The 20,153-nt window shown below is 41.3% G+C and overlaps 1 protein-coding gene across 2 annotated transcripts in view; it reads left to right on the top strand.

The window, feature by feature from the left end:
* Positions 1-1,722: 1,722 nt before the first annotated feature.
* LOC121509568 (neurogenic locus notch homolog protein 1-like) overlaps positions 1,723-20,153 on the top strand; it is a 61,822-nt gene continuing 43,391 nt past the window's right edge. For both annotated transcript variants that reach the window (XM_041787022.1, XM_041787023.1), the window contains exons 1-2: positions 1,723-1,950; positions 2,671-2,752. In XM_041787022.1, coding sequence (XP_041642956.1) covers positions 1,893-1,950; positions 2,671-2,752 — 140 coding nt within the window. In that variant the 5' untranslated portion in view covers positions 1,723-1,892. The remainder of the gene's footprint in view (positions 1,951-2,670; positions 2,753-20,153) is intronic.

Raw genomic sequence — 20,153 nt, 5'->3', positions numbered from 1 at the left:
AAATCTTAGATAATTGGAGAGCCTGTTTATTTCCCTTTTAAATGATGCCACATTTGTAAGGAACATGCATTTGTGGGATGAGCAGCAGAGCTGAGTATGTGGGTTGCGCCCATGAAAAATGTGCCAAATCTACTCTGCCAATGCCAAACAGTTTATTTTGCTGTTGCTATTGATTCTTGTTTTGAGCTTCTGGTACCCCCAGGTGCTGCCAATCAGGTGCCTGATTGGCAGCACCTGTGAGCATGGGCTATGCCACAGCGGTCAGTAGATGTCTGCTTCAAGAATCGGCATGCCACGTTTGACTGATCTGGATAGGGCCCGTCGGTTGGGCAACTTCAAGCTGGTGTTCTGCAAAACCAAGTTGCGGAATTGTTTGGAGTGAACCCTAGTACCATCTCCAAGGCCAAGTTCCATATAACATGGAATGTCAGAGACAGGCCGCGAAGTGGGCGGCCCAAGAAGACAACACCCCAATAATACTGTTTTCTCACCCTGTCAGCGAGAACTCCATCCTCCAAGATGACAACGCCCGCCCCCACAGAGCGGGGTTTATCAGAGACTAACTCCAGAGTTGGGGATTGGAGAGGATGGAATGGCCTGCCAGCAGTCCTCATTGAACACTTGTGGGATCAGCTAGGGTGTGCTGTTCGTGCCAGAGTGACCAACACAACCACGTTGGCTGACTTGCGACAAATGCTAGTTGAAAATTAGGATGCCATCCCACAGCAGTGTGTGACCAGCATGAGGAGGAGGTGCCAGGCTGTTGGAGCTGTGTATGGTTCTTCCACACGCTACTAAGGCTCGTTAATGAATAAACTGTTAAATTGTTAAATTGTCTTGTTTCTTCAAACTTCAGTCATCCAATCCACCAAACACCAAACAAGTCAATGGCAGAATCAGCTGTTTGGCATTGGCAGAGAAGATTTGGCACATTTTTCATGAGCTTAACCCACATACTCAGCTCTGCTGCTCATCCCACAAATGCATGTTCCAAACAAATCTGACACAGTTTAAAAGGGTAACAAACAGGCTTTCCAACGGTAAAAAAAGTATTGCCAAGAAGCACTGTTACAACAAAGAAATAATGTACAAAACACAAATTTCCTTATTTTTTGTTTTAAGTTCAGACTATTTAGCAGTTTACTATGTATCATATTAAACTGAAAGTAGTCGATACCATAACTTGAGAAACGTTGTGAGTAAGTATCTTGTCATATTTAAATAGACTAGAAATAATAACTTGTCTATTTTTAAAGTCCATATGGGTTGATGTATCACAGGAATGTCACTGTATTAAGGAAAAACATAAGCTTAAGTTAGCAAACTTAAGCGTAAAAAAACTGAAGAATAACAAAAACAAAGCAACTTTTGTGGTTGTAATGTTGTTTCCCTGCTCAAATGACTTCAATCGTGTATTGTTGTCTTTTTAAGCTTAAATAAACAAATATTAGGCTACTTTTAACAAAATTACAGGCAGCTTAAACGTGTGTGATGGCACAGATTAAGTGCTGGAATTTTGGTTTAAGACTTTTTTATCATCCTCTCGCTGCGCAGGAAAAACTACTTAAAGTCCAAATAAACATTTTTCGCACTATCTCCTGATCAAGTTGTACAGTTGGTCTGGGGACAAAGTGTGTCTATGTGTGTGTCGTGTGTAACGCCCCTCTAAGCGGAGCAGCGGGTGGAGGAGCGAGTCCCTCAAGTCATTTCCAATCCGGGATCTGAAGTGACAACATCACATACACGGAGTTCACAGATGCGCTTTACTTTCCCCGTTGTGGATGTACTCGTGGATAAACTGAAAGAGTTTTTAACTGAAGAAGAGGAAGACATCATATCGGATCTATGAAAAAACCCACGTGGATTTGTACAATCATTTTAAACCAGAAGGAATGCATAGTTTGTTTGTGAAACTAACTTTCTTGTTGTCGCTGATAGCCCTAACACGAGGTAAGGAGCGGAGGGATTTTTCCTCTAAAGTTTTATAACTTTATGACTGTAAAACATTTATTTAGTCTCTCTGAAACGTTTGACTTGTTGCATCACTGGGTTGTGAACTTCTGGGGTTAGTCTAAGGAATAACAAATCCAAGCCAAAGTTTTTTTGACTCATCCGGAAAGTTTCTAAACTAAACTTCCAGTTTGTCTTCACTTGGTTCATTAAATGATTTAATGCCCAATATGGCATGATCTCAAACATGTACTGTTGAACATCTTTTTGCCCTCATGTGGTGCATCTTTTTTACGCACACTTTCCTGGACAAGTTGCGCATTTGTTCAGCAAACACACAACTTTTTCTCACTTGTATGTAAACGCATGCCTTTTCAGCTTTCACTGAAAGCTGTGCTTTCCTCTTTTTATAATATAGCAAAGCTGTGTTACTCACCAAATGGCACATTCTTTATGGGGCAGCTGCAGACAGGAGCATGCGAGTGCCAAACTAGTGTAAAGTATCTGTTCAACTACAAGAAGCTGCACTTTGAGGTGGCAAGAGTCGCACCTAGACTTCACATTTATGAAGCATTACCTGTATAACTTCTATATTATACTACAGAGGAAACATGAAATTTATGTTAAAATGTTATAGCTGCCAGACACAATTGTCCACTTGTTCCAAAGTTGCTGAAAGTTTAGCCAAGATTCAGGTGTATTAAAACTTTTCCTCTACAGGTCTAAGATGCTCCATGTCCACGGAGTCGTGTTTGAACCAGGGGAAGTGTGAAACTACTCCAGAAGGCACTGGAGAGTGCAAGTAAGTTTGATTTCTATATTTCATTGTTTTGTTAAACCAGTATGTTGTGATGAATACCTGTTGGAAGAGTCCAAAATGTGTGAACGTGGAGTCTGAGATGACTCAGATTTTTGGTTGACATGTAAGGGGTGAGTGAGCGCTCACACTAGTGTTGCTATTTCTGGGAGGCAAATGGTTGGAGAGCTGAGACAGGAGTGAGTGGACATTGATGAGGACAGGGGTCACTACTGTGAGAGTGTGCTAGTGCCACCACACTCTCCTCTGCAGCCAAACTCTCGCAGCCCTAAATCTTGCTTTTCTTTTCTTTCACGGAGCGACAGCTGGGGTTGCCAGAAGCTCTGCAACCATTGTTCTGTGCTGCGATTAATTCTGTGTGACTAATCTGGGTGAGGCTTCCCAGAGAGACCCTCAGACCCTGTCCTACTAGCCACCCCCCCCCACTCCAAAACCCCTCCTCTCTCCTGGGATTTTGTCCCCTCCTCAATGGCCCTTAGTGCTCCTCTCTCCTTCTCTCTCATTCCTCTGGACAGATGGCAGAGGCTAGATGATTTTTGACTCACTAAAAACAAATGAAAAGTCTTTATTTTTTTCTGGTGTTTGGGAAGTTTTTAATCCACAGGTAAATCAGTAAGCCCTAGCTCTGCCCAGAGCCCATTACAACAAAAGCCTACTTTCTCTTTACTCTGCTTCCATCCTGGTATGAGCAGCACCAGCAGGTGTCATCTTACTGCCCCACAACTCTGTGACCAGGTGAATGATCGGGCCGTTCAGGTCAGAGTTTTAAGACAACAAGACCCAGGCAGCCATCTTGGCCCCCTGCCACATCTTAATTTGGTCTGATTTTGTTGTTCACCCCTCAGTTACACACTTCTTACCCCCCTCATCACCTTCCCCACCTCCTCATTGGGCCACAAAGCCATCGTTGTGCCTCTGCACTGTCCTCCTCCTCCTCCTCAGACTTTTCCAATTAAACATGGAGATTGACGAGCTTACAGTTCTGAAAGAGTTTGAGCGGGCTTACAAGGCCCAGTTTGTGGTATCCTGTTTGTGTGAGTGTTTTTAAAGCGTTCTTCGCTTAAGTCGTCACCGTACCACCAGAGGGCTGGGAACTCCAGAGAAAAGTTGAAGTTGGGCATCATAACTTCACAAAACAATATGGCAAAAACCTAAACTGAAATAATAAATAAGTATCAGATCTACATATATTTAAAAATGTAAACTCTTCATATTGTGTTGGAACATTAAAGTAACTGAAGATTTATGTATGTGTGTGAGACAGTTGGCTGAACAGAGTTGTGGCATTTGGCTTGGAAGTTGTAGTGGGGTTGCCTTTTGATTCTTTGAGTTCACTTGGTCACTGAGAGATGTTTTCATGGATTATTCATGCTTCAGATTTAAATTTTTCATGTTAGAATGATAAATTAACTAATTAAAGGCCTCTTAGATTTCTTTGATCCCTATGTAATCCCTTTGCACAAGTCATGATACAAGTTTCTACTTTATGACGTGTATTCTGTTTACTTAAAAACTAACTTACCTTTTTTTCTTTGAAACTAGTATTGATAACTAAAGAAGAAGAAGGGGGCCAGTAAAAACCATAGAAAAGTGCCTCGCTGCTCTGAAGTCAGAGCATGAGTTCAGGGGACACTGAATGCTTAGTGGTGCATGAATTAAACAAGTGACATAAAATGTGACTTCCACAGTCCTGCAAAATTCATCCGATAGCAACTTTCCTGCACTCTTTGAGCTGATTTTTCTACTCTCTACTCTCTACTCCATTCACACAGCATTGATATAAAGGCAAAAACTGTCACTGCTGTCTTGACTCATTTACTTCATCTGCTATCTCTTGCCTGTTTTGTAATTCTTGCCCTCTGACATTATCAGGATGCCTGCATCACCCATTTTTAAAGGAACATCCTGTGAGAATTATTTGACAGTAATTACCTGAAACATACACTCACAGCTGAAAGTATCAAACCATGAACAGTGATGAATGATGTCAACAAGTGGGTCCTATTTGGACCTGAGTGTAAGGGAACAACAGTGCTTTAGTTTATCTTGATTAAAGCATGAAAATATCTTTTCCCTGAGCCTTTGTTTGCTCTTCATGGATGAGTAGAAATGTGATTTGTTAACCTAAATCAATAGCCTTTGTTGTTGAATGTAAGTGTTATGTGAAGGTTGTGTGCAGAGATGCCCACTTGACGTGCCATACCATAAATACCGTCTCCTCCTTGTATCTGGCACTGTGAGCTCCTGACTGAAGTTTATCTCCAAAGGGCTCTGCAGCAGCCTCTCATTTGCTGCAGACGTTTGGCAGCAGGAGCGAACAGTGACAGAGCCGAGCCAGTACAGACCAGGAAACATAACTCCCAGATTCCAGCGGCACAACTATGACCAGAATCAAAGACGCTTCGACAGAGAATCCCTTCTCTCTTGGCCCAGATAGATGAGAGATATTAGGCTGGCGAGGAGGGAAGCTGCAGAGAGATCTCATACCTTCAACGTAGGTTAGTCAGAGCGATGAAAATAAGCGACAGATTTCAGACAGCCTGTTGAATGCTGGGAATCATGTGATAAGGAGGTTTCAGGATTTAAGGTGGTAGCTGATGGCCTTGGTTTGAAAGGTGGAGGCATGTTAGTAAATCACAGAAATTCCTCTAGTTTGGTAGTGGAGACGCATGATGTTGTTCATGTTTTGTGGATCTTCATCATTATTTCCCTGGTGTTCAATCAGCATTGCAGGGTAGCTTTTCAACTTGTTCCACTTCCAACAAAGACCCCCGATTCCCAAGTTACATTTTTTACATTAATACTTAAGTTTATGTAAGAAAATAAAGATGAGTCCAGTTAAAGTCCAGTAATTATTGTTGTCCATACAAATGTTTCCTAATTTTCTCTTTTTAATCTGGAAATTTCATATAAATGGAAATGTAAGAATCTGTTTTTTCACATTTTAGGCATTTTTAAATTTTTTTCTTTTTTTTTTTCTTTGAGGATGGTTTCTCATAACCTTTCAAAGTCAACAAATAACCACATTTCATATCTGTCTTTAGGCAGATCTATCTAGCAAAGCCTTGAAACATTTGTGCCCAGTCTGAAATGATTTGACAAATCAGCATCATTAGAGGAGAAATAGGTGGTAGCTAAGGGTGAGGTTTAGTTGCACTGCAAGCCAGTAAACAATGGTGACTGTGACTAGCTTGAATATAGCCATAGCAGCAGTTTTTAGTCATACTGGACTTAAAAGGAGAGCAAAGAACCACACTTAAAGCTTTTTCCGGGCAAGAAAAGAAAAGATGCTCTCGCTCACCTGACTGGCTTGGGTGGGAATTTAATTCACAAACTGGTGCTACTGATAGTTACCAATGATAGCAGCTGCCTGTTGAGCTCACATTATGTAGTGTACCCCCAACGCATGTCTATTCTTGCATATGGTTTTCACCCCTTAAACACAGACCATGGGTGACTGCCTAAATAGATGTGGAACATATCCCATCTATCTGGTGTGTTAAGTCAGGATACTCATCAACACTCTCAGGTCTCCATTAGGGTTGTCATTAGACCAGACTTATAAACTGAGATACAACAGTCGTAAAAAGAATAATATTGATATCTGTTTTCAAACCACTGTATCACAGTCCTATGCAACCTATATCGGGTTTTTTTTATTTATTTTTTGTTTTGGCCACTGAAGACCAGTATTTATATAAACTTCTGTATTGTTTGATCCTATTCATTGCTGACATTGCTCTCTTTAAACTCTGGCTACTTCTGTAAAGGCTCAGACAGATATTTTCATTGGCATGTGATTCTGAGTGTTGGTGAGATTGATGAGTTCTGACATTTAAAGTTTCATATGATTTTGTAGGATTTTGTCGTAGATGGCAAGAACTGCAATCAAAAAATGTTATAACTTTAAACCTTTAATCTAGATTTTCTTATTTTCTCGTCCTTTTGTCCTACTCTGAGTATTTAATCCCTGGCTGGTATGTGCAGCCACTTCTACAGTATCCCTCCACTTCAATGAAAGCGAGTCCTTGTCTCTCTGGTTCTGGGGATTCCTTAATGGCACCTCTGTTCGCCAGGGTCAGATGAGTCTATCTTAACCCCCCCACACACACTACATCCCTCCGTCCCCCTCCTACATCTCCATTCAGAGTCAGGAAACAGCCTCAGAGTGGCCTGAGGGAAGAAAAGGTGCCGTATCTGATCATATCATCACACAACCAGAAACACACAGCGGCAGGCTTTTATATGGCCGCTGCTGCCGGTGTTGGGTTTCTTTTGGCGAGAGTCCGGCTGGTGAGAGGGCTGATCGTCAGAGCGCTCAGGCTGAATGAAGTGATTCGGTGGTGAGGAACCTCAGCGTAGAGGATTAGTGACATTTGAGCCTCCCTGGTTGGCATCTGCCAAGACCTATCGCATAAACTTTGATCACTGAGAGGTCTGACAGTCAGCATGTGAGTGTGTGAGACAAAGACACCGGGCATGCTCCAAACCACACTTCCTCATTTCTTTTTACCCCTTCTTTCAGCCGGACCACCTGTCCTGTCTGTGGGTTATCGCAGAATAACTAAGAGAGGCGTGCACTCACCCGTACAGCAGCATGCCTCATAATACCCATGGTTACTTGTGGTTTTGCCCATTCAGCTTCACACAAGAACACATCAGCTGTGTCTGCCAGGTGTGCTTTCAGCTTTAAGTCTCTCTCACTGCGATAAACCCTAATGCACAAGATTTTAAGCAGAACAAGGCCCCAGATATCTGTTTGGGCCACACTGTTTACTGATTGTGGATGATTGTCAACATGCATCAGTGCATCTCTACTTCAAAGTAAAAAAGCAACACAGTCTTACAATCATCATTGCAGATTGTAAGATTGATAGAAAGTGTGTTACACTGAGAGAAAAAGACACAAGCCTACAGGTGTGTGTCAAATGGAGCCATTTAACCTTTTCTAGGTTGTCATTCTTCTATTTAAGGACAATTTAAGAACCAAAATGTAAAAAACTGCTGGAAATATTATTATTATTGATGTATTTATTATTATATAATTATTATCTTATACATTGTATCTTTTTTTAAACTCAAGACACAGTTGCCAAATATCAATATCTAAAAAAATCCCCAGCAACATATGGTTCTCTAAATAGATGTAGTTATAGACCTGACTCAGTTTATCTCTGTGGTTTCTAATGGGAGCACATATGACATGACTGACAGTAAACATTAACAGAAGTAAATCAAACAAAGAAGAAGAACAGGACAGTGGGATAATGCCAGCGGTGTTGAAGTTAAAGAATGAAGCAGGTGGCACTGGTGGCCTACGGGCTTAAGGTGTGCCCCATGTACGCAGATGGCCCGGGTTTGAATCCGGCCTGAGGCCCTTTACCGTATGTCTCATCCCCTTTTTCTGACTTTATCCACTGTCCTCCTCTATCAAATAAAGGCACAAAAATGCCCAAAATAAATCTTAAAACTAGAATGGCCGTCTGAGGCGGCAGACCCATGCCTATGCAGCGCCACCGAGGAACTCACGCTCCCATTGATTACTAAGGTGTTCAAAATTTCGAAGTCTTAGAAAAACCGAATGGGTGTGCAGAGCATCACCAAAATCTCATCGATTCTTCCCTGTCACTATCCCAATATTCCCTGAAAGTTTAGTGAAGATACGACTTTCCGTTCTCGAGTTATCTTGTACACATACAAACAAACAAATGAACAAACAAAGATATGGAACCCTTTACATGACCCCCTGCCCTTTCATTGGCGTGGGTAACAAAGAGAGAGAGAGAGAAAAGAATGAAGCAGGACAAGAGGCAACACTGACACCAAATTAGGACATTTTATATCATCCTTGGTCTCCTAATTTAATGTATCCTTTCATACTGTTTCATTTCCTATCATCTCGTCTTGTCTCATATCCTATTATATCATATCATATTATGCTGTACCTTATCGTATCCTATTGTACCAAACCTTATTGTATCATATGGTACAGTACCTCATAGTACTGAACATTATCATAACATATGGTGTTGTATTTTATTGTATCATATCTTTAACCATATTGTATCACAGGTTTGCTGCTTGTGTCATTCCAGGCCTTGTATTTTATCATGTTGCATCCTGTCGTCTCATGTCATATTGTATTGTTTCATATCATACCGTACCATATCATACTGTTACTTATCATATCATACTAAACCTTATTGTATGGTATCATACGTTTTCGTATCACATCGCACTCTACCATATTGTTCTGTACTTTATGGTATCGTATCTCAGATCATTTATCACAGAATTGCTGCATTTGTCACCTCAGGCCTTGTATCTTATTGTGTTGTTTCGTTTCGTCTCGTATCCTATCATATTATCTTGTCTTGTACTGGGCTGTGACATCATATTGTACCTTATACTGTATCGTATTAAACCTTTTTGTATCGTATCTGACCATATCATACTGTTCCTTATAAAATCATATTAAACCTTACTGTATCGTATTGTATTGTATCTTACAGTTTTTCAACACCTTATAGTAAATCATTTTATCATATGGTATTGTTTTTCATTATATCTTATCTTAAATTGTATTGTATCACAGGATTGCTGCTGTTTTCATCCCAGGCCTTGTGTCATATTATTTCATCTCGTCTCGTTTCGTACTAAACCTTACTGTTTTGCCATCATCTCTTATCCTATTGTTTTGTATTGTATCATACTGTACCTGATTGTACTGCACTTTATTGTATTGTATCATATTATATCGTATCCTATCCTATCACAGGATTGCTTCATCCCAGGCCATTTGTTGTATCGTAGTCTTTCTTGTACCGTACTGTAGCATATCGAATTGCGTCATACTAAACCTTATCATATCATATCGTACCATATCCTACTGTACCTTGTCATGCCGTACTAAACTGTATTGTATCGTAACGTGTTGTTTTGCACTTGACTTTATTGTATCATATCCGATTGTACTTTTATTGTATCGTATCGAATCATATTGGATCTTATCATATCAAACATTACTGTCTCCAACCTTCTTGTACCAAATGTTATTGTATTGTATCATATTGTTTTTCCCATCTCTATACTGTGTATCTTGTATTGTGTTTCATTTGGTTGGTAAATAGCTGTAAAACTCAAAAAAGTGTGACGTACGCTGCCAAGTTTATCAATATCTTTTCTTTGTGAATTAATGTGCTTCAACCTGCTCAGAAGTCATGTAAAAGAGGATCCTTTAACTCTTGCACTTTGATCTCATGCAACTCTCACTTCCATGAGATTAATCACCTCTATATATTTACTTCAATGTTAGTTTTATCCAAAAATAGTGATCTATATTCATGGGCTTACTGCAAAACTGAACTGATTACTACTTCAGAATGATGGAAATGTCCAAAATTGTTAACACATGTCGGCTCCAACACAGGGCTCAGGCTATAGCCTATAGTTATAACTGAGGCTGTGTTTGACATCAGTGTTGCCACTTAGTTGTATAACTAAACAAAAATTATTATCCTTCCAAAGTGGTAAAAGGGTGCTACAGTCTTTTTATACCTCTTAGTGAGCACTGGAGGCATGATGCTGGAAAACATAATATGAAAAGAGATGCCATCACTGTTACTTTAAAGACTTGTCATTATGTTGTCACTTCTAAGCAGTAACACACTTTAGTTTCTAAATTTGTGTCTACAAAATGAAAACCGCTTATATCTTACCCTGTAATAGTTTTAACCATGCAGGCTTTGTTTTTAAATGTTTTACATTCAACATTTACATTCAACATGTCATCCTGTAGTTTAGTTAAATCTACTAAAGCAAATCTACTCACAGCCTAATGCTGCTTTTGATTTATGGGGGGCACTTAGGCAGGAAGCAGTGATGGGACATCTAAGCTAAGGCTCAATCCTTGAAGGCACCGCGTACAGTAACAGCCTGAGTGTCCGGTTGCACTGTCAGCTACACCTTCACACGCCTGTAAAAGTCTTTAAGTAGTTTCCCAGCCTCATAAAGTAGGTAGTGGCAGAAGTCATTAGGGCGCCTATGACTCTTTGGATATTCACACACACACTTTTGTGGTCAGTCCCTGGGGGAGCAGGCTCTTTCCCATGGGCTGGGTCCCTAATGCTCCCAAATAAACAGGGTCTCTAATGAAGGCCGCCAGATGTGGGCTGGTCAGGTCAGCTCTCCTGTACGATTAGAGAGGAAGGAAAAGAAGGAGGATTGTAAGAAGAGGGAAAGAGGGGCAGAACTTCCCCTGTAATTTGTGCAGCCAGTGGGGATTTGGTGGTGACTTTGGTTTCGGTTCCACAACAAACAGCAACCCTGTTTTCTGTTCCAGATTTGGTTTCAGCTGGAGAGCTATTTTTATTTTTATAAACTTGATTTGTGTGATTGAAGCTGAATTGAATTACTCATGTTGTAGTGTTTAGTGTCTCTGCCCATGGTGGCACAGTTGTCACTGTGGTTAGCAAGTATTACGCTGCTGGGAAAGCACAAGAGAGGAGCGAAGAAAAAAAGAGAGGGAAGTGTGGAAGAAAAGAGAGCAGAACCCCAACACCAACACCAGCAGGCATTGCTTTTAAAACAGATTAGACAAGACTGAAGGGGACTTAGCCCAGACACAGAACAAACAGCCAGGAAATGAGAAGGGTTGGTGTAGAGACAGGAGTGGGAGCAGAGGTACAAATATGCTCCTCAAGCAAAGTTTGACTCCTGGCTATATAATTAATGAAGGACACCTGAGAGAGAAACTGAATGAAAAAACAACTGAAAGCTCAACTGTTATTTAAAACATCTTGTAACTTAACGTCTCTTTGACTTTCAGTGTAAGAATAGGGTTGGCTTTAGTCCTAAAGTGACCCAGGTTCAACTTGGACCCTAGCAGGAGCTTTATTCACAAATCTTTGAAAATATATTCCAATTTCTAATAAAGCAACTATTTCATTAACCAACAAAGTAGTGTGCAGCCTTGTTTGCAACACAGCTTGTTTTTCGTTTTTTAGTTTCATTATATTTCATTGCTGCAAGCTGAAAAGCACCAGTCTTATAGAGTTTTTTTCTAAACTACAAATGGGGCTTGCACTTTCAGTTTTCACATCAAGAAAACAAGAAAAAAGTCTGGCTTTACATTTTTGTGGAGAAACTCATCTTATTTGTACAGAATGATTTTATTCAGATTAGGGCTGTTTCCATAATGATCTGCATGTCTAAGCATGCACAGTTTGACACAGCATGACGTGATGATGGAGCAGCACCTCACAAAGCATTCTGGGAAAACAATATGGCTGTAGGCATTTAAGCTAGTGGCAATTAATGATCGAAAATGGATTGAGTTAATTGTTAAAAAGATGATATCGGATCCACTGGTGTGCATTTAATCTCTGAAGTCCCTTAGTTCAAAGCTCGCTAGAAAAGCTTCCATAAACTTCAAGAGGACAAAAACAGAAAGAGGCTACAATTTATGGTTCAAAAGTTATGCCGAGTAACCACTTCTTGTTGCATACAACAACGCTGGTATCAAATCGGTGCATTACACATGTACCTGCTGATACCTATACCCACATATTTCCAATACTGGTATCAGAACAACTCTAACAATCAGTCGAGGTACACTATATTGCCGCAAGTATTCACTCATCTGCCTTGACTCGCATATGAACTTAAGTGACATCCCATTCTTAATCCATAGGGTTTAATATGACGTCGATCCACCCTCTGCAGCTTTAACAGCTTCAACTCTTCTGGGAAGGCTTTCCACAAGGTTTAGGAGTGTGTTTATGGGAAGTTTTGACCAGTCTTCCAGGAGTGCATTTCTGAGGTCACACACTGATGTTGGACGAGAAGGCTTGGCTCTCAGTCTCCGCTTTAATTCATCCCAAAGGTGTTCTATGGGGTTGAGGTCAGGACTCTGTGCAGGCCAGTCAAGTTCATCCACACCAGATTCTCTCATCCATGTCTTTATGGACCTTGCTTTGTGCAGGAAGGGGCAATCCCCCTTTCACTGGAACTAAAGGGCCTAGCCCAGCTCCTTAAAAACAACCCCACACCATAATCCCCCCTCCACCAACTTTACACTTGGCACAATGCAGTCAGACAAGTACAGTTCCCCTGGCAACCGCCAAACCCAGACTCGTCCGTCAGATTGCCAGATGGAGAAGCGCAATTTGTCACTCCAGAGAACACGTCTCCACTGCTCTAGAGTCCAGAGGAGGCGTGCTGTACACCACTGCATACGACGCTTTGCATTGCACTTGGTGATGTATGGCTTGGATGCAGCTGCTCGGCCATGGAAACCCATTTCATGAAGCTCTCTATGCACTTTTTTGAGCTGATCTGAAGGCCACATGAAGTTTGGAGGTCTGTAGCGATTGACTTGGCAGAAAGTTGGCGACCTCTGCACACTATGCTCCTCAGCATCCGCTGACCCTGCTCGTCGTTCCCAATTGCTTCCACTTTGTTATAATACCACTGACAGTTGACTGTGGAATATTTAGGAGTGAGGAAATTTCACGACTAGACTTGTTGCACAGGTGGCATCCTATCACAGTACCACGCTGGAATTCACTGAGCTCCTGAGAGTGACCCATTCTTTCACAAATGTTTGTAGAAACAGTCTGCATGCCTAAGTGCTTGATTTTATACACCTGTGGCCATGGAAGTGATTGGAACACCTGATTTCAATTATTTAGATGGGTGAATGAATACTTTTGGCAATACAGTGTACTTCAAGGGAGATTTATAGAGGTAAAACCTATAAGGAGGGACAAGGCTGTGACACACAGCTAGCATACGCCAGGTACGTGGTAGCAGTCACACAGCAAACACGCATGCTGTCTGAAATGGGCGTAAGAGACCTTATAGCAATGATCAGACCTTATAGCAAATAAACAACTACTGAATCTTGACAGTTTTCTAAATGAATGCCAAAAACATGATTCTAAACAAAAAAGTCATCATATTGTCATCTACATTGTTTTCGTCTCTCTTTGTATTCTAAAACATAACCTGAAAAACTGAGCTATATCCTGAGCTGTGGGTTTTGTGTCCCCTTTAGTCTCAGCTAATAGCCTTGTCTCCAGAGTAATCTTTATATTTTTCTGAAATCTATGAGGAGATGGATAAACAAAGAATGATCCTAAAAATAATCCTAATTATAATGCCATTTAAAGCACTGGAGCCCGACACTGATCCTGTCTCTCACAGAGATTTACATGGCACAATAATAGTAGAAATGCACAACCTAAATCACTAAGCTCCTTAAAATGAAATCCAGATTTGGGGCCTGTACAGCTGCCAAAAGCTGTGTACTCATTCTAGGTTTTTATTTGTATACAGTGCACATGTGCAGCCTGGTTATGATGTTCAAAGCCATCGTACCCATCTGTGTGTGACCTCCAAAAACAGGCAGATGGCAGATTGGCCCGACAGTGAGGAAAGCCCCTTTAGAGCGACGCCTGGCTGAGGGTCAGATGTCACCACAACATCTGCTGCAGGCTCGAGCCGCCGCCCGGCCCTGTCATGCATCCCGTCAGTGTCGCCGACCTGTTGCCACGGGCTACGGCGGCAGTAATAGAGGAAGAGATGATCCTAAAAGTGAGCGCTGGGGAGAACAATGAGGGCTATGGGGCAGGGATGACAGAGGAGATAATAACAGTATCGGCCTTTCAGAGGAGATAACTCCACTGCTGTCCTGCAGTTATATGATACCTCCCAAACACCTGATATTTGCTCAGCTTCTGATTTGTGCCCTTCTTTTCATGCCTTCATTATTTACCTTTCCAGCAGCCCAGTTTACCTGCTGCTGTCGAGATCATCCCATTTTCCAGGCCTGCAGATTTCTCTTGTTGAAGCAGCTGCTTTACTCTGTTTGTTTTGAAAACACCATAAAAGAGTCGTTAGATATCTTTTGTCTTACCTTTTTTTATACAATTGTGCTCTTACTGAGGCTGTTAAGCTTGCTGCCTGTGAAAGCTGTTTTCAGCTTGTATTTGACATGCTCCTGCCAAGTTAAAGAGCAAACTGTTACCAGTCTTTGCCTAGCATGTGCTACAGTTGACTTAATGCTAGCACCTCAGTCAGCGTCTGTTTGGACAGTGAGTCCACGTGCATTGAGGTAAGGGTGCAGGGGCTCTGTCTGTTTGTCTTTAGGTCTTGGTGTGGGACACTGGGCTGTTTCGCAAGGGCAGATGCTCACTTTCAAAGCAAGTTTGGCTTTTTTTTTTCAATTACTATGAAATCAGGATGCCAGTGAGCCTTGGGTGAAAAATTTAGAACAGGAGACGCTTTAGAGTAAACAGAAAATTCCTGCTTTCTTGCTTCTTTCTATGATTCTCTCCTCAAAAAAAACCCAGCCTAACCACTTCCAGTTTCCTTTCTCTGGGGCTCCTTTGTTTGTCCCCCTGCTTGTGTGTGTGTTTTGGATTTCAAACTCCCCTTTCAAACATTGCAGACTGCAAAAAAGCAGCGAGACAGCATGGAGGAACTTTGAGGAAACTTTCTGGGGAGTGAGCAGTAGTGGGTTGAGGCTTATAAACCTTAAAGTGGTATCCTGCAAATGAAAAGAAAAGGGGGGGGGGGGGGGGGCTGAAGGATTATGCATAGAGGGGAGTGGGAGGATGTCAGTGACCAAACATACAGCTTTCAAGAGAGGAAGTGAAATGAGGGAGAAGAGCAAATTCAGAAAAAAAGAGTGCAGATGCTTTTTAGGGGATGGGGATGGAGGAAGAAGAGAGGAAAGAGGAGGTGTAACAGCTGAATACGCCCAGCCTGTGGTCAAGTCTGAATGGGGGAGGAATAACAATGAGCCCACTCATCTTTCGCTCTCTCTTCTTCCTCTCTCGCTCCTCATTTCTCTGCTAAGTAGTGAGAGAGAGGGGATGGCCATTCAGATGCCAACACTGTAAAAAATGACCAAGTTAAGATGCCCTTTTAAGATGGTTTGTGTTTAAATCAACCTATCTTGATATCGGGTAAAAATGTAGATCACTTTTTAAATAATTGTTGATGTAATTATCTATTTCTTAATCATTTCTGCCCCAAACAGATGAACTGCATTAACAAAAAAATCAAAAATTGCCTTATTTGGATCAGAAATAAGCTTTTTTCATTTTTGCAGTGCATGGTCCCTGTCTCAGCCCAAGTTTAATGACAGTAGTAGGAATGGGAGCCATGGAGAGGACGGAGGCAGAGTTGTGGGACTAGAGATGTGGGAGGAGTGGGAGAAGTGGTGGTGGAGAGGGGCGGGGGGTGAATGGCCAGGGCAGCAGCTGCCGTCTGCTCATTAACATGCGCACCTGCTCCCTACGGCCTTTTTCCAGCAAGCTCGTGTGGCGCCTCACGACCTCAGCACTCGCCGCTGCTGGGACTTTAACTGGACTGGTCTTCTAGCAGTCTTATCTGCTACTTGTTAGGATGAAATAACAGCTTCAGAAGGATTTTGATTTATTCATTGTCCTTTTTGGAACAATCTATGGAGCTGTTTCTAATAACACTTTTTACTTTGTGGAATGAGACTTACTCAGTGCAGATTGCCCAAAACCAATCTGTTTACAGGGACTATTGCATGTGTCATCATTGATTAAGTCAGACTCTGTCACTATGTGATAGTGGCAATTGCATTGGTGTTCCAAAAGTTTTTCAGCTAAGAGTGCTGTTAGGATTTTCACAAAACACAGCTGACTCCAGGTTATTTTTATGCTCAGGATACTGACGCTGAAGTGATTTTCTGGGTTCAGATGGCCTTGCAATAAGGTTATGCCCCATGAACTCAGGCAGCCAAGGTCTTACCTGTTTGATCAAGTCAGACCTTTGGTTCCTTTCACATATGTTTTCCCTCTCTCTCTCTTATACCTGTTTCCTACTCTAGCCACTGTCCTCCTCTCACAACACAGGATGTTACATTTTTCCGATGTGTTGATATACCCATATACTGTATAAAGGTATTTTGGACCTGAAGCCGCAGTCCTTAAAACACCCTTTAAATGTCAAAAATGGACAGAGACACAAACTTTTCTTGTTAGAACACATTTTAAAATTGGAGGAGTGAGCATGAACATAGAAAATGACTTCAGCTGATGAAGGTTTTTTGGTTGTGCCTAAAACTCCACAAAATCATTAAGCTTACCTCCGCCAAGGAGGTTATGTGATCGGCAGGGTTTGTTAGTTTGTTAGCAACATAACTCAAAAAGTTATGGACGGATTTTCAAGAAAATTTCAGGAAATGTTACAAATTGCATAAGGAAGAACTGATTAGATTTTGGGACAGATTGGGACGGATCACCGTCTGGATCCAGGAATTTTTCAAAGGATTCTGTACTATTGGGAGATAGGGCTAATGGCGGAGGTCTGCGCTCTCCGAATGCTTTTGTTGTTTGTCCATGTGGCTGATATTTACAGCTGATTTAGGCCCTATGGTCATCTCCCTAATGTAGAGATCTGTAACAGATGGGTTCAAAACACCCCCGCATGGAGGTCTGCAGCCAGATCATCTTAAAAGATGTCATATCTGCAGATACTGATTATTCACTTTTTAAGCTAGTATCTGATGATACCAGTGTCATGATGATAACTTAAATGTGTGTCCCTTTCCTACTCTATAAATAAAGGCATAAATAGCCCCAAAATAAATAACCTGGTACACCAGATAGACTGTTTCATTTATTTACTGCATGGGTTATATTTCACATTCATCTGGGAAACATCCCATACAAAGCAACTGGGCACGACTTTTTGAAATATTCTCGTAAAATGGTTGGACCAATGTTCTGTCTGTCACATTTATGACAGGCCAATTAGAGTGACAACACAAAATGACGTATGCGCAGCTCCTGTGGCAACCTGAGCTTAGCAGGTGGATGCTGTTGTAGTTTAGAAATGATGGAGCTTGTTGGTGGATAAAACTCATGTTGGGAGAAGTACAAAAAATGTTTTCACCAAGAAAAGCAAAGTGGGGTTCAAAGTCAAAAGAAGGACTGTGCAGCTCTTACCTAGCCTCTTAATAATGCACTTGTGTTTTTAAATAAACTGCAGCAAAAAGTCTTATTTGTTATGTGCATGTATCTGATTTGAGTCCCAGCCTTTGCCATCACTGCTGGTCTGAGCTTAATGCTGCACTGATCCCAGTCTAAATGACACTGAGCCAAGCCTCCTCTCTACGTGGTGACATGCCACCACTCACTGCTGCTGTTTGTGCAGTGGGCAGTCTTGCATGTGATGTTTTTTTTTCCTTACCACAGTCCCAAGGCCACCTAATCCCCTGAGAGGGAGACCCTGTCTAAACACACGCCTGTCTCTACAGAGGGGCTGTGGCTTGGTCCCCCGTTTACACACACAGAGCCAAACACACAGAGTCACACAGGATCCCCGGGAATGTTTGGGGACATGGTCCTGCCAACCCCTCAGGGCGTATAGACTTGCTGGCTCTGTTCAGGTATTTGAGAGTGATGGCAGATTTTAATTTGGTGGGAAGTTCACTTTGATGTCTGCAGGAAGTTTTATGTGCAGTATTGTCTCTGTATTAGAGAAAAAGCAAAATATTTAAAGAGGAATGTTGTTTGTGGGATTGGTGCTGGAAAAAAGCCTCTGAAATTAAATGACATTCCTGTGCAATTTCCCTCATTGAAGGAATTAGCTTTTCAGGAATTTTTCATGTTTTTTTTTTTTTTTTTTTAGTCAAAAGTTGCTCTGCAGTATCTCTCCTTTCATCATCTTCCCATCTTTTGTCTGATACTGGAGCAAATCCTCTCTGGGGAGGGAAGAATAACAAGCATTGAGGTGGTGGCATGGCTCTTTGAAGTTTCCATAACGTTGGCTTACAGCTCAAACACTGTGGCATAGATGCTTCCTTGTCTTCAGGATGAATGAGTGCTCACAAAAGGGTCAAAGTGAGCACATTTCAGCCTTCAGAGCTGCTGAAGGGTGCCATGATGGCTGCTTTTCTTGTGTTCCGACTCCTGGAAAGAACGGATTAGGAACAGGAATTCCAAATACTGCATATCTTCTTTTTGTTCTTGACTTAGGGGCTATTGAGTAGATGCTTTGTTTTTGTAATGAGCAGGCCTCACTGGCCACCCAGTGATGTTGACAACAGTATTGGGTTAGTGAAGGTGATGAATATGGGAATGTGGCAGCAGGAGGGGGGGGCGTTATGTGAAGGCCTGATGTGGTTGTTTGTGGTGTCAAAAACAGCTCCAATATTGTTGTTGTTTTTCTCAGAGTAATAAAGTAAACTGCCTGTTCTTCAATTTTGTTGTTCACTCTCAGCTGGCAGCATTATTTAAATCAGGGTATTTACTGAATACAATTTTTTAGATATATTTTATATATTTCATTTTTTATATATTTGATTTGAAAGTTATTGAAAAATTTAAACAAAGCAGCTTATACTTTATTATATTGAAAGGGTACACAATATCGTTGGCATAATATCCATATCATTTAAAGAGTTAAATATTGGTATCAGCAGATATGAGCATTTTGTTTTTTACAAGTAAATGTAATATTTAAATAGAAGTAAATTTACCATCAGGTATAGGTGACTGTGTAGGACACTACTAGGAATTTAACAGATTAGTCAACTAAACAGTTAAATTCAGATTCCTTTGTCGGCGGCTCTAGAATTAAGGGTTGGATAAGTGTTTTTATTCGTTCAGGCCAACAATGCCGATCAATGCTCAGTCTAAACTGTAATCCAGCTGCCTGCCGCTAGTGTTTTAATGATACTGCTTTGCTACCACAGTGCTCTCTTATCTAATACAAACAACCACAAGCAATGATTGATAATATTCAGCTTAAGTATGTGGGCATTAACCTGCCGGGGGAATCAAAGGCCTGCAGTGCTGGCACTGCTAACATTAGCCTAATTTTGCAAACCATCTTCACATCATAACATCACATTGTGACATTGTGTTGCTGCTGCAGTGTGAAGATGGTTTACAGAATGTAATGTCAAATAAATCCAAGTGAATTTTTTTGAGTCAGCTAATCACAGATGGGAAATATACAGTGGCCGGTTAGGGCAAATGGTCTGCAAAAGTCAGACGCACTCAAAATGAAACAAAACGGCTTCAATAAGAAAAACGCTTCAACTTTAGAGACACAACCAAAAGTCAAAACAAACTTCAAAAGGAGAAACGTGATGCAACTGACAAAACGCTATCCAAGAATCAAAAACAAATTCATGAACGACAAACGCGCTTCTAATACAGTAACGATTCCGCACTCAAAACGATCCTAATCCAAAACGCTCTTCAAAACAAAAAGCACCAAGCCTCCAGGGGGAGCTCTAGTAGGAGGAGCGAGAGGGATAGACAGACAGATGGAAAAGAGAACGAGCAGAGGACGGGCTTATAATTGTGTTTTAAAAGTCATTACGTGGTAATAATAC

The sequence above is a fragment of the Cheilinus undulatus genome, linkage group 5, assembly GCF_018320785.1.
Source record: "Cheilinus undulatus linkage group 5, ASM1832078v1, whole genome shotgun sequence".
Classification (NCBI taxonomy): Eukaryota; Metazoa; Chordata; class Actinopteri; order Labriformes; family Labridae; genus Cheilinus; species Cheilinus undulatus.
Note: the sequence above shows the minus strand (reverse complement) of the source record. Positions and strands in the feature narration are given on the sequence as shown.